Source organism: Dreissena polymorpha, chromosome 5 (genome assembly GCF_020536995.1).
Source record: "Dreissena polymorpha isolate Duluth1 chromosome 5, UMN_Dpol_1.0, whole genome shotgun sequence".
NCBI classification, from domain to species: domain Eukaryota; kingdom Metazoa; phylum Mollusca; class Bivalvia; order Myida; family Dreissenidae; genus Dreissena; species Dreissena polymorpha.
The window spans coordinates 34,261,518-34,276,595 of record NC_068359.1 but is presented as its reverse complement, the minus strand read 5'-3'; the positions used below and the strand labels follow the sequence as shown (position 1 = coordinate 34,276,595).

The 15,078-nt window shown below is 36.7% G+C and overlaps 1 protein-coding gene and 1 long non-coding RNA gene across 3 annotated transcripts in view; both read right to left on the bottom strand.

Annotated features, from left to right (window-relative positions):
- The window catches only part of LOC127832451 (recQ-mediated genome instability protein 1-like), a 45,296-nt gene that overhangs the window by 17,896 nt on the left and 12,322 nt on the right, over window positions 1-15,078 (bottom strand). For both annotated transcript variants that reach the window (XM_052357923.1, XM_052357922.1), the window contains exons 5-9: window positions 13,130-13,249; window positions 11,400-11,533; window positions 10,654-10,892; window positions 8,077-8,120; window positions 6,242-7,058 (exon numbers count right to left, since the gene is read on the bottom strand). In XM_052357923.1, coding sequence (XP_052213883.1) covers window positions 6,242-7,058; window positions 8,077-8,120; window positions 10,654-10,892; window positions 11,400-11,533; window positions 13,130-13,249 — 1,354 coding nt within the window. The remainder of the gene's footprint in view (window positions 1-6,241; window positions 7,059-8,076; window positions 8,121-10,653; window positions 10,893-11,399; window positions 11,534-13,129; window positions 13,250-15,078) is intronic.
- Window positions 4,770-5,863, bottom strand: LOC127832456 (uncharacterized). Its single transcript, XR_008026905.1, has 2 exons — window positions 5,461-5,863; window positions 4,770-4,803 (listed from the first exon to the last, which is right to left on the bottom strand). It is a non-coding gene; the product is annotated as an uncharacterized LOC127832456 (long non-coding RNA).

Below are 15,078 nucleotides of genomic sequence, written 5' to 3'. Positions count from 1 at the left end.
CAATAGGGTGCAGTTATAATTAATTAAGTTACATTCAAAATGACTGGTCATTGCAAAGCAGATTATGAAACTGAAGATAGGACCTTATCACCTGACATCTTTTATGACATCATTGATTGGTCAATGAAACAGTTGCACTACATTGTTTGTTCCAGTTTCAAATTATGTTTTTTACATCATTGATGACGTCGCAGGAGTGTAATAATGCCATTTAATATTTTTAATACTACGCTGTAACACCTTGAAGTTACAATGTACCTCACTAGCTGTGGCATAATAAGAAAATGTATCGGGGAATTTAGGCTATTTGCATTTATCTTTAATTTCCCGACACGATGTAACTATGATATCAATAGAACATGATATCCGTTGTCATGTATTACGGAATTTATTACATTCATTATTTGTAAATGATAAAAACTCGGCAAAGCATCAGTTTTATCTTTTTCGAATAACTTCTGTGTTAAATTCCATATAACATAACCACTAATAAAATACATGTATCTCTATATCTCTACATTCTAAACAGCAATATCATGTAAACATGCATAAGGTTTGGTCAAATTGTTGTCAATGGAAACAAAATAAAACTGGAATAAACAAGCAAATTCGTTGAATTGATATCACCCGCCAATATGCTTCTGGACACAAAAGTGTTATATTTGAAACTCAAAAAAGCATTTTTCAAGGTACAAATGGCCATAACTCCGTTATTAACAGATGTTGTACAATGCCATTTGGCGTGCATCATCCTCTTATCCATATATATACTCATACCAAGTTTCAACTAGAGCTTTGTCACAGATGTGACGAATACCCCCACATGCCGCATTGACACATAATATTTTCCATGTCGTCTTCACAAAAAACAGCGGACACCATGCTCTATTTTTAAAACACACTAAGTGACCCCTTGACCAAGTTTTTGACCCAGAAAGGCCCATGTTCTAACTTGGCCTTAAGATCATCTCCATAAAACTTCTGACCAAGTTTGGTGAAGATCAGATGAAAACTACTTGAATAAGAGAGGACACCATGCTGAATGTCAAAAAACGCACTAAGTGACCCCGTGACCTAGTTTTAGGCCCGGAATGGCCCATGTTAAAAATTGTCCTAGATATCATTTAGATAAAACTTGTGACCAAATTTGGTGAGGATTGGATGAAAACTACTTGAATTAGAGAGCGGACAACATGGTAAGGTTTAAAACGCACTAAGATATGACCCGGCATGAAACTTGACCTAGACATTATCAAGATACAACTTCTGACCAAGTTTGGTGAAGATTGGATGAAAACTACATGTATTAGAGAGCGGAAAACATTGTGATGTTTAAAACGCACTAAGTGACCCCGTGACCTTGTTTTGACCCAGCATGACCCATATTCAAACTTGCCCATGACATTATCAAGATACAACTTCTGACCAATTTTGTTGAAGATTGGATAAAAACTACTTGAATTAGAGAGCGGACAACATGGTGAGGTTTAAAACACACTAAGTGACCCGGTGACCTAGTTTTTGACCCAGCATGGCCCACGTTCGAACTTGACCTACACATCATCTAGTTACAACTTCTGACCACGTGTGGTGAAGATCAGATTTAAACTACTTGAAATAGAGAGCGGACACCATGCTCAATGTGTAAAACGTACTAAGTGACCCTGTGACCTAGTTTTTGATCTGGCATGGCCCATGTTCGAACTTGGCCTTCAGATCATCTAGATAAAACTTCTGACCAAGTTTGGTGAAGATCGGATGAAAACTACTTGAATAAGAGAGGACACCATGCTGAATGTCAAAAAACACACTAAGTGACCACGTGACCTAGTTTTTGACCGGGCAAGGCCCATGTTCTAACTTGTCCTTAAGATCATCTAGATACAACTTCTGACCAAGTTTGGTGAAGATCGGATGAAAAATACTTGAATTAGAGGGCGGACAACATGCTGAATGTTTAGAACACACCAAGTGACCCCGTGACCTAGTTTTTGACCCGGCAAGGCCCATGTTCGAACTTGGCCTAGACATAATGTAGATACAACTTCTGACCAAGTTTGGTGAAGATCGGATGAACACTACTTGAATTAGAGAGCGGACAACATGCTGAATGTTTGAATTGCACTAAGTTACCCAGTGACCTAGTTTTTGACCCAGCAAGGCCCATGTTCGAACTTGGCCCAGACATACTTCTGACCAAGATTGGTCAGATCAGATGAAACTACTTGAATTAGAGAGCTGACAACATGCTGAATGTTTAAAACGCACTAAGTGACCCAGTGACCTAGTTTTTGACCCAGCAAGGCCCATGTTCGAACCTGGCCTAGACATCATATAAATACAACTTCTGACCAAGCTTGGTGAAGATCGGATGAAAACTACTTGAATAAGAGAGCGGACACTTAATACGGACCGACAGACAGACAAGCTCACTCCTATCCCCCTAAACTTCGTTTGTGGGGGTATAATGAAATCCGCCAAAGCACTTCCAAGATATGTCTCCGGACGGATGGACGGAAAGACGGAAAACGCCAAAACAATATCCTTCCCCCTATGGCGGGGGATAACAATGAGTTTCCTCAGCTCTTGCATCACTGGAAACTGTGTAAGGTAGTAAAGTCTGCAGTGTACAATGTAAACAAGGCACTATTGTTACTTTAAAAAAATGTTGTCAATAATTTTACAAGTTACATAAGAAATAAATATCTATGCTTACCTGAAGAGTTGCTAGCAGACAGTCAGCATGGGTTGTCAGATCTCATCTAGATGAATGCACATTAACAGGGATACAGTCATGCCATAGATTCATTCATCCTGCAAGTTTACTAAATAAACTCCATTGAAAATGAAAAGGTTGGAATAGTAGGAAGATTTGGTAAAAAAGTAGGAAAAAGTAGGATCCTGATGAAAAAGTAGGAAAAAGTATGACCACTTGACAGCCTGCATCTTCAATATTCAAAAAGTTATAAAAGACCAAACTTTAACGAAGGTTAAAGTTTTGGTTAAAGTTTTGGGACACATACAAAGAATGAATGAATGACAGACAGACAGACAGACAGACAGACAGACAGACAGACAGACAGACAGACAGACAGACAGACAGACAGACAGACAGACAGACAGACAGACAGACAGACAGACAGACAGACAGACAGACAGACAGACAGACAGACAGACAGACAGACAGACAGACAGACAGACAGACAGACAGACAGACAGACAGACAGACAGACAGACCAAAAACAATATACCCCCAATCTTTCGATCCGGGGGCATAACAAAGCATTGTTGATAGTTTAGTGATTGTGACAGTGACTCAAGAATGTAAATAAATTATTTTTACACAAAAAATCACATTTACACTTGTTAGGAATTAATGCAGTATCCAAAACAACAGAACACATGTGGGATATCATAAACATAATGAAAACAGAATAACTTTAAAAGTACACAACACTTATCAGTATTACGAAAATTGCATTGTCACGGTCCCGAAATTATATATGACAACTCAGAATCATGCTACAAATGTATAAACTGGCCACAAAGATATATAAATCAATGCAGTATTAAGCGTAAATTTGATCAGGAACAAACTGTTAATGCCCCAATTACAACAATCTGAGTTGAAGAATGTGATTTTGTTTTACTGTTAAAACTGATGACATATTTACTCGGAAGCGTTTGGTGCTCATGCACATTACATTTTTATGAATTTTAACAAAAATACATAATTTTTACTGCTCATATTTCTTTTAAGCTCTTTTCAGATTTTATTTCTATGAAATAAATAAACTTCTGCTATTTTATTATTTACCTGACATTCGGACCGACAACATAACATTTTCAATCGGACCCGTCTTAAAAACGCTGGTCAGGTCCGACGGTCCAACACATTTGGGAATGTCTGGCTAAGGCTCAAAATTGATATTTGTCTACTTTTGTCCACTTTTGCTTAGCCAATAGCCAATAGATACACACAAAAAACTTCATGAAATGCCTTAATTTAGTGTTTAATTCAAGAAGGTCTTATGATTGACAATTACATTCAGTGTTTTTAATGGCAATTTCGGGGCCGATATTCGGCCCCATTCCCCACAAAAAATAGTATATATTTTTCCCCTATTTTGTAGAAAAAATCCCCTCCAGAATTTTTTTAGAAAGAACTGTCTTATGATACATATATCTCATATTTATTTCATAAACAACTAACAAAGTATCTAAATATAATATTAATATGATTTTGAATTATCATAAAGAGTTAAATTAGTTTTTCCAAAATCAGTGGTCACTTTTCACATGAATTTCATTTTTTCCCAAAATGGCTAGGGAAAGGCCTGATGTTACATCATGTATCTATATTGTGTCGACATTTGTTGATAAAAACATTCCAATTTGCTCTATTTTATTGATAAACAAGGGACAAAATTGTCACAAAACCAGGTTTTCATTGTGAAAAAAAAATCTGATAAAGGGAGACAAGGGACAAAATTGTCACAAAACCAGGTTTTCATTGTGAAAAAAAAATCTGATAAAGGGAGAAAACTCAAACTGAACTTTTGAAATGACCAAAAAAAATTAACCCCCTTTGTAAGTTTTTTTTTTTTTTTTAAATCTATTTTTAGTCGTGGCGACCTTGACATTGGAGATATTGACGTGATTCTTTCGTGGGACACACCGTCCCATGATGGTGAACAAATGTGCCAAATGATTTTAAAATCTCACAATAAATGACATAGTTATGGCCAGGACAAGCTCATTTATGGCCATTTTTGACCTTTGAACTCCAAGTGTGACCTTGACCTTGGAGATATCGACGTAATTATTTCGCGCGACACACCGTCCAATGATGGTGAACAAATGTGCCAAATGATTTTAAAATCTGACCATGAACGACATAGTTATGGCTCGGACAAGCTCATTTATGGCCATTTTTGACCTTTGAACTCAAAGTGTGACCTTGACCTTGGAGATATCGACGTAATTATTTCGCGCGACACACCGTCCAATGATGGTGAACAAATGTGCCAAATGATTTTAAAATCTGACAATGAACGACATAGTTATGGCCCGGACAAGCTTATTCCGCCAGCCCGCCAGCCCGCCAGCCAGCCAGTCAGCCCGCCAGCCAGCCAGCCCGCCAGCCCGCCCGCATTCGCCAATCTAATAACCAGTTTTTTCCTTCGGAAAACCTGGTTAAAAACTCAAACTGAACTTTTGAAATGACCAAAAAAAATTAACCCCCTTTGTAATTTTTTTTTTTTTTTTAAATCTATTTTTAGTCGTGGCGACCTTGACATTGGAGATATTGACGTGATTCTTTCGTGGGACACACCGTCCCATGATGGTGAATAAATGTGCGAAATGATTTTAAAATCTCACAATGAATGACATAGTTATGGCCAGGACAAGCTCATTTATGGCCATTTTTGACCTTTGAACTCAAAGTGTGACCTTGACCTTGGAGATATCGACGTAATTATTTCGCGCGACACACCGTCCAATGATGGTGAACAAATGTGCCAAATGATTTTAAAATCTGACGATGAACGACATAGTTATGGCTCGGACAAGCTCATTTATGGCCATTTTTGACCTTTGAACTCAAAGTGTGACCTTGACCTTGGAGATATCAACGTAATTATTTCGCCCGACACACCGTCCAATGATGGTGAACAAATGTGCCAAATGATTTTAAAATCTGACAATGAACGACATAGTTATGGCCCGGACAAGCTTATTCCGCCAGCCCGCCAGCCAGCCAGCCAGCCCGCCAGCCAGCCAGCCCGCCAGCCAGCCAGCCCGCCCGCATTCGCCAATCTAATAACCAGTTTTTTCCTTCGGAAAACCTGGTTAAAAATGCTCAAATTTGCCATTTCATCGATTAAAAAATTCCAATTAGACTGAACTTGGCTAGGAAAACTGAGACTGTGCATGACGGCTGAACTGTCTGAAACTAATGTTGAAACAATCATTGATATATATTTAAGAAAAAGGACAGAGACATTCAGCTGTGAATATTGCATTCAAACATAAATGTGTATTTATATAATAAATATCATTACATAAAAAAGAGTTTATTTGTAATTTTCCCCTTTTCCTAAAAAACGACGCGTTTTTCCCCTTTGGACGGGCCCCGCCACCATTCCCCTATAGGTGAAAAAAAACACTGACATAATTCCAATTATTTTGTTGCAAACTTTAAACAAAGAACAGTTTCATTGTAAAAACATGAAATTACCATCAGTATTTCCACATTTAACGAGCTCTGCCTGCTGACGCTTCAGCTGTAAAATTCTTGCCACCTGCCCATGTGACTGACCAATCAGGCCTGAATCTGACCCTGCACTTTTCATAACCGGTAAATTTTCGACTTTTAGCGTTTTCACTTTGTCTGTCACTGTTTCAGATACTTTCGCTACTGAAGCGATATTCTCATCTTTAATATTTTTGGTATGAACATTTTCTTCCTTGATATTCAAATGTTTATGTGATGATGGTTCAGACTTATTTTGATCAGTAGATCTATGGACAAAATTTGTTAAGCTACTTTGAACAATCTTAGCAGTTGTCCCATTTGATGTAGCAACATCTTTAACATTCCTAATAGCACTTCCATTATCTGGCTTTGTACTTTCCCTTACAGAGCACTTATTTTCTTTTTCATCTGTATTTCCACACATTTTCTCAAAATCATCATCCATGGGTGGAAAATCATCTTCAAAGTCCATGGCCTCTAGGTCATCCCCACAGTTACCAAGGTCACTAGAGGTCGGCTTGTTGCTATTGGATACCATGAGATCAGACCGAGACTGCAAAACACATGACTCTTTTTGAAAAGTTTGCTTTGAACTCTGCTGGCTACACTGCTGTTGATTTTGTCTGGGCACAGCTGTAGAAGATATTTGTACACTTCCAGCATTTGACCTTTGATGAGCGTTTCCATGGAAGCGGTCAGTAGTATTGACCGGTTTAACCATGGGCACTTGGTCGTCAATTTCATCCATGAAGTCATCCATATCTTCCATAAGAGCATCGTAGTCCTGTTGAGAAATGTCCTGAAATCAACAGTCAACATAAATGGTAAGACAACATTAGCTTGATACACTTTATAAATTTTGTCAGAAATTGTGAGTGGTTTTTTTTACACTCCATGTAAATAAAACATAATATTCAAAGTGCTTGAATTTGTGGGCAAAATTCAAATTTTATTTATATTCCTTAATTATATCAACAATAAATGTAAGTTTTTATTATGGTTGTCAACAAAAAAGTCAAGTCATGTTAGTTTTAACCTATTTACTTTAGCTTGATTGCATTGAAAGCTTCAATCTTATAGAAACGCTCTCGAGTCCGTTTCCTGGGCCTAAAACCAGTGTCTTTGGGGAAGATCTAGATAACGCTCCCCTAGTGGGGATTGAATGAATGACCTCCCGATCGCTAGGCGGACACTTTATCCATTACGCCACGGTGAACTAAAGTTGTGTTCAAGTGACTGTGAGAGCAAACATTTTACATCTGTATGTTGTCGCCTAGAAAATTTGATGCTGAGCTAATAACAGCTTGCTGCTTTATTTAGATCGAACATTTACTTGGTAGAAGAAAATAAATTCCGACTGAACAAGTATATTTTTTAATTACCTAAGTTGCCTATCATACAATGTGATTTTGATAGATACATGTATGTTTGTGAAATTCATCTACATAATTGCAAAAGTGTTTTCTTTTCACAATTTTGGTAATGGGGCAGGGTCCCTTTGGATTGGGAAAATTTGCAGCGTTTTGACTAACATTGGCAAATTAGGTTGTTGTTGTTTTGCTAAAAATAAAAAAATGCTTAAAATTGAGAATACAAGTGTTTTCAGTATTATATTTACTAAGGTTGAACTTACATGGATGGGAGTTGAACAAAAACTTCAGATTAAAAAACAAACAAAAAAACATTATATATTTTTTTGGAAACCTTTCCTTGGGAATTTGTAGCTCCCAGTTCGGAAAAATATACACTTTTTTGCATTGGGAATGGGGCCGATTACCGGACCCGATTTGGAATGAAAAAAAACAGCTGTACAATACCTGCACTTGTCCTCCTGGCTGTTTTCCAGCTGGTTGAACAGAGGCTAAAAATTAATGATAATTTATTTTTAATACATTTACACAATATATCAAAAGTGAATAGTAAAGTAAGTTGTATTTTACCCTTTACCACTTAGATACGTATTTTCACGTATTTATAGTCCCTTAGAATGCTTTATTTAATTTAAGACCTTTCTTACTAGGTTCAAGTTTTTAAGGCTTCATATCCAAAGCTTAGATACTGATGAGCAGCAAAAAGCATAAAACCTGATCAGACTGAGTTACTCACAGGCTGTTATGTTTTTATGCTGTTTGCACATAGCCATTTTCACTTTGCTTCTAAGTGGGAAAGAGCTAATTAATAGCATGTTATTTTTACTGCAACATCAATAGACATACCATTATTACAGTGGAATAACTTCAATTCACTGGAAACACGTGATTTCACGTTATTTCAATCTGGGACATATTTGTGTTTCTTCAATTTTCACAAATCCAGATTTGAAAAATTTGAAGAAAAATGTTATTAAAATACCAAAAATATGTGAGCAAACAACCACAAAACAACAAGTCAAGGCTGACAGCTTTTTTTTTTGCAATATTATAACATGTGTATTAAATGGTTCCCATAAAGACTGAAAATTTATATTTGTCTTCTTGTGCCCACATCATGAGGAGAGACCACATCTTTCAACCTAACACTTTTTTTGTTGATTGAAATCTTTCTTTGGGGGTGCTAATTTTTATTTAATATTCATGTTGCATTTTTTAAAATTTCAATTACATTTCCAATTACACATAAAATAAGCTAGTAAATAATGATTCCAGATATGTAGATGCCTTCTTTATGCGCTAAAAATTGTGCGACTAAACTACCGTATGTTTTTTTAAAAGGTATGAATGCGCCCCACACTTCACATACAGAGTATGTGAAGTCGTTCATGATTGCATGATTTTAATGTATTTTTCTAGGAAATGTGAATTTAAATTGGTATAAAATGTGCTAAGACCACTCCAAACTGATTTGTTGGTCGTCAGATTTGCCGCACCTATTTTTTCAAATTGGAAAAAAAAGAATTTTTTTTACCGCTGGCACTCATTTTTGTGTTCTTCTGTAACCATAGCGCATGTGTTTTTTTTTAATTTGTGAAAAAAGAAAAAAAAAGCACTCTCGCAGAAACGATTTTGACGCTGAATATGAATGCCAAATATAGTGTTTTGTAACCTTTGTAATCGATAACTGTAGTCGCTCGAAAATTCAATCGAGACAACCAGACGAATGGCTTCCTACGTGACCGTTTTAACAAATTGCGGTGAAAAGTTGCTGCAGCCAACCCTTATGAATATAAACACATCTGCTTAGTTCTGTGACTTATTTGAATGTGTTTGATCACGTTCGAACATGGAACTATCAGCAGATACCGTTGAATCATGTTCATTTTGAAACAACATCGGGAAACATGACGTAAGTTTTTTATGCATTTTCTTTATTAAATGGGCATATGGACGGTATTTCCCTATATGTAGGCAAATGTTTCCTATAACACGATTTTAAGTGAACAAAAAATAAAAATAAAATCATTAAAGGCTGGTTCTAAAAGAGTCACATGGACAATGTTTTAAAAGTATTAAAATACATGGTTGACAGAACATGTTTAACAGCTAGGTCCGTGTATTTTAGAAACATCAAAACAGTTCTTTGTAATGTTTATTTCATTTATTTCAGAAAAAGTTTAAGATCTGAAACTTAATTTTAGTGCATTTTTATTTAAAAAGTATGTAACTCACAGATATATTATTGCTTGTTTGCACATAGATTTTTTTCTGTGGACAAGAACTGATTTGAATGCAAACTATAGCTGTTTAAACCTGTATCTCTTGTTTACGCAACATTTTGCTATCGAAATGTGAATTTTTTTTTATTCTTCACTCTTTGCTCGCTCGAAAATATTCCTGTTTTCAATTTTATTTTATTTTCGCTGGCCTCTTCAACTTAAAAAAAAATAAAAAATCCGTAGACCAACAAATCAATTTGGAGTGGCCTTACCTCATAACAAAAGGAAATATTGCATATAAATTCAATCTTTTAATGTATATATTCAATTTGAATCTAACAATTTCGTATATTACAAAATCTGCTGAATATTCTTACATATTAATTTCACAAACATTTGTCAACTCCATTGTTTATAAATGTACAAAATTTATTAAACAAAGTGGCTGTCCAGCAGAAATAAAACCATGTTCTACCAGCAGAAATAAAACCATGTACTGTCTATGTGGCTGTCCAGCAGAAATAAAACCATGTTCTACCAGCAGAAATAAAACCATGTACTATCTATGTGGCTGTCCAGCAGAAATAAAACCATGTACTGTACTATCTATTTACAATATTGAATGCATAATGGTCTTGTTATGAGTACAAGTCAAAATTTTGGAAATTTAATGTTGAGCATATAAAGTAATCAATACAAATAAAATAATAATAATAATATTATAATAAGATATGAAACACGGCGAACAATATTTGGGATTTATGTTAAATTAAATGTGAGCGACTTGGTCACATCATCTTACTGTGTGTTTGGAGTTTTCTGTTGTCTTTTTGATTATATTCATTAGCTCGAGTCCCTGCGTTCCCCTTTTTAAAGCTTGACTCGTTGGCACTGGCTGGTGTGGCTCCCCTACCACTAGGCCCAGCAACTGGATTCTGTTGGGTGCCACGGTCACCGGCTCGGTCAGTATTGTTCTTTCTCACTTCAGAGCCAGTGAAGGTCTGACTGTGCTCCTTACCTGCATTCTCGTTGCTTGCGTCCCTGAAAATTTTGTTAACCAGGGATGTGATTAACCCTTTATCACTTACTGTAAACATATAGAAATTTGTGGTTTATTAAAAGCTAAACTAGTAAATACAAATTAAAAATTAGATAAAAATTACAACAAAAAACACATAATTTTGCTTCCTAAGTAGCGCATGAATCAATCTGAAAGGCTATTGTGATCAGACAACAATTGGAGCCTTGCTTTGGGAAAACAGGGCTTAATGCATGAGCATAAAGTGTTGTCCCAGATTAGCCTGTGCAAACTGCACAGTCTAATCAGGGGAAATTTTTTCCCCCTAACTGGATTTTTACCAAAAAGAACCTTTTTTTAAACAGAATTACCATAAAAAAGGAAAGTGTCGTCATGGATTATCCTGTGCAGACTGCACACACTAATCTGGGACGATACATTACGCATGTGCATTAAGCCCCATTTAGTCAGAGCGCAGCTCAATTTAACTTTTGCATAAAATGTTGTTTGATAATGACTTCAGGACCCACATTGCAGACTGTAGACTGTTCAGCAGGGTGTTTGCCTCTACGAGTGTGTCCACCTCCCCTCCCAGCAGACGAACATTGTCCGCCTTCAACATCAGGATGCCATGGCGACACAACACACTGCCCTCAACGAGGATCTCAAACAGAGTACATGTACATGAACCAAAATAGCACTATAATATAACTTAATCACTTTCTGAATTATGCACCACACACAAAATGGACTACATGTATAACAAGAAACGTGTTTGTCAGAAACACAATGCCCCCTAATGAGTCGCTTTTATTTGTTGTGACCTTTTATCTTGAAGGATGACCTTGACCTTTCACCACTCCAAATGTGCAGCTCCATGTGATACACATGCGTGCCAACTATCAAGTTGCTATCATCAATATTGCAAAAGTTATGACCAAGGTTAAAGTTTTGGTTAAAGTTTTAGGACACAGACACATACAATGACAGACAGGCCAAAAACAATATACCCACCGGTCATTCGATCCGGTACATAAAAAGTAAGCAAATAGTAATAACTCCACAAATACTGGTAAGATATTTGTATCTATTGCACTCTGCACTTCTTTTCAATGTCCTCTATCAATATACAAAGTCTCATTTAAATACCTTCATTACTCAGGGAGATATATAATGCTGTGCACACAAACAATACAAACAGGAGTTTACAAACAGGAATACAAACAGCGCCGCTTTGAAGCCATCTATTCAACCTTTGACCTTGAAGGATGACCTTGACCTTTCACCACTCAAAAATGTGCAGCTCCATGAGATATGCATGCATTTTAAATATGATGTTGCTATCTTCAATATTGCAAAATTTGACCTTTGACCTTGAAGGATGACCTTGACCTTTTACCACTCAAAATGTGCAACATAATGAGATACACATGCATGCCAAATATCAAGTTGCTATTTTCAATATTTAAAAAGTTATGGCCAATGTAAAAGTTTTCGGACGGACAGAATATTTGACATTTGACCTTGAAGAATGACCTTGATTTTCACCTTTCACCACTCAAAATGTTCAGCTCCAGGAGATACACATGCATGACAAATATCAAGTTGCTATCTTCAATATTCAAACAGTTATGGCCAATGTTAAAGTTTTTTGACGGATGGAATATTTGACATTTGACCTTGAAGGATGACCTTGACCTTCATCCTTCACCACTCAAAATGTTCAGCTCCAGGAGATACACATGCATGCCAAATATCAAGTTGCTATCATCAATAGTGAAAAAGTGATGGCCAATGTTAAAGTTTTTGGCCGGACGGACAGACGCCATAAATTAGACATTTGACCTTGAAGGATGACCTTGACCTTCACCTTTCACCACTCAAAATGTGCAGCTCCATGAGATGCATGTTCATGCCAAATATCAAGTTGCTATGTTAAATATTGAAAAAGTTATGACCATTAAAGTGTTCGGACCGACAGACAGACTGACATACTGACTGATGGACAGTTCAACTGCTATATGCCACCCTACCGGGGGCATAAAAATATGTAATGATGTTTCCAACATATTTGTTAAATACTGAACAACAAGAATTAATAAAAATCATACAACTTTTTAATATGGAAAAAAGAGCGTACAAGCTCAAAACCATTTCCAGGCCACTGTATTCATAAAGGGCAATCTGAAACAAAATAAAATCTGAAACCAAGTATTTTTGGTACGCAAAATTACTTGAAATTATCAGTAATAATGCCTACCTTAGCCCCAGGTCTTGTCTGTGGACTCAGACAAGATATTGGTCGATACTCCATGCCTTGTACAGACACGCTGCCGTCTGTCAGTCTCAACATGAGCATCCTGGACGACTTCTGCTCCCACTGGTACATCAGAAACACAAAATATGAGGCTCACTCTGCGAAAACAGGGTTAAATGCAAGTGCCGTCTGCACAGACTTATCAGAGACAACGCTCTCCGCTTTTATTGCATTTTTTGTTTGAAGAAAGTCTCATACAAGCGAATGCAGATAAGACGCAAAGCATCATCCCTGAGAAGCCTTTGCAGACTGCACAGGCCAATCTGGGACGACACTTTACACATGTTTTTGAACAGAAGAAACACTTACATTTTGTATCATGTATATACAAGCTTCCATTATAAATGAATTTTAACAGACCTTTAACAGGGAACTTCAAACATATACTTAAATTTGGGTACATTGAAACTGAAATAGAGTTATCCAATAAAATGATTTATACCCCAACAAACCATTTTAACACAGATATATAACATAATAAGTGCTATATTTTGATCTTTGATGTCAAAGTATGCCAAGAATATGACCTTGAAGGCAGAATCTTTCATCTTTTCATGCAATACACCATCTCATAAAGGTCAATATTTTGATCATTACAATTAATTAACAAGAGTTCCGCGGTCGGAGATGACCGCATTGAAGCCGGATTTTTGATTTAAATGACAGGAAAGTACCTTTCGTGTTTTTGTCAATGCAATACTTAAATTACTGAAATATTGTTCAAAGGTCAAAATGAAATGTAAGTACTTTTCAAGGCATGAGCAAAGTTATAAGAACTTTAACATTTTTACATTCAAGGTCACAGTGACCTTGACCTTAGAATGAATGACCTTGAAATGACCAGTGGTCATCTAAGTGTGCTTGCAAACCTTCATGTCAAGTTTGAAGACTCTATGTCCAAGCATACCAAAGTTATAACAATTTTAACATTTTAACATTTAAGGTCACAGTGACCTTGACCTTCAAATGAATGACATTGAAATGACCAGTGGTCATCTTCTAGTACTGGCCAATCTTTATTTCAAGTTTGAAGACTCTAGGTACAAGCATACCAAAGTTATAACATGAAATAAGAACTTTAACATTTTTACATTCAAGGTCACAGTGACCTTGACCTTCAAATGAATGACCTTGAAATGTCCAGTGGTTACTTACTAGTTCTGGCCAACCTTCATGTCAAGTTTCAAGACTCTAGGTCCAAGCATACCAAAGTTATAACAACTTTAACATTTTTACATTCAAGGTCACAGTGACCTTGACCTTCAAATGAATGACCTTGAAATGTCCAGTGGTTACTTACTAGTTCTGGCCAACCTTCATGTCAAGTTTCAAGACTCTAGGTCCAAGCATACCAAAGTTATAACAACTTTAACATTTTTATATTGAAGGTCACAGTGACCTTCACCTTCAAATGAATGACCTTGAAATGACCAGTGGTCATCTGTTAATCCTGGCCAACCTTCATGTCAAGTTTGAAGACTCTAGGTCCAAGCATACCAAAGTTATACCATGAAATAAGAACTTTAACATTTTTACATTCAAGGTCACAGTGACCTTGACCTTCAAATGAATGACCTTGAAATGACCAGTGGTTACTAACTAGTTATGGCCAACCTTCATGTCAAGTTTCAAGACTCTAGGTCCAAGCATACCAAAGTTATAACAACTTTAACATTTTTTATATTGAAGGTCACAGTGACCTTGACCTTCAAATGAATGACCTTGAAATGACCAGTGGTCATCTGTTAATCCTGGCCAACCTTCATGTCAAGTTTGAAGACTCTAGGTCCAAGCATACCAAAGTTATACCATGAAATAAGAACTTTAACATTTTCGAGCACGCCGCCCGCCCCCCCCGCCCGCCCCCCCCCGCCCCCCCCGCCCGCCCGACA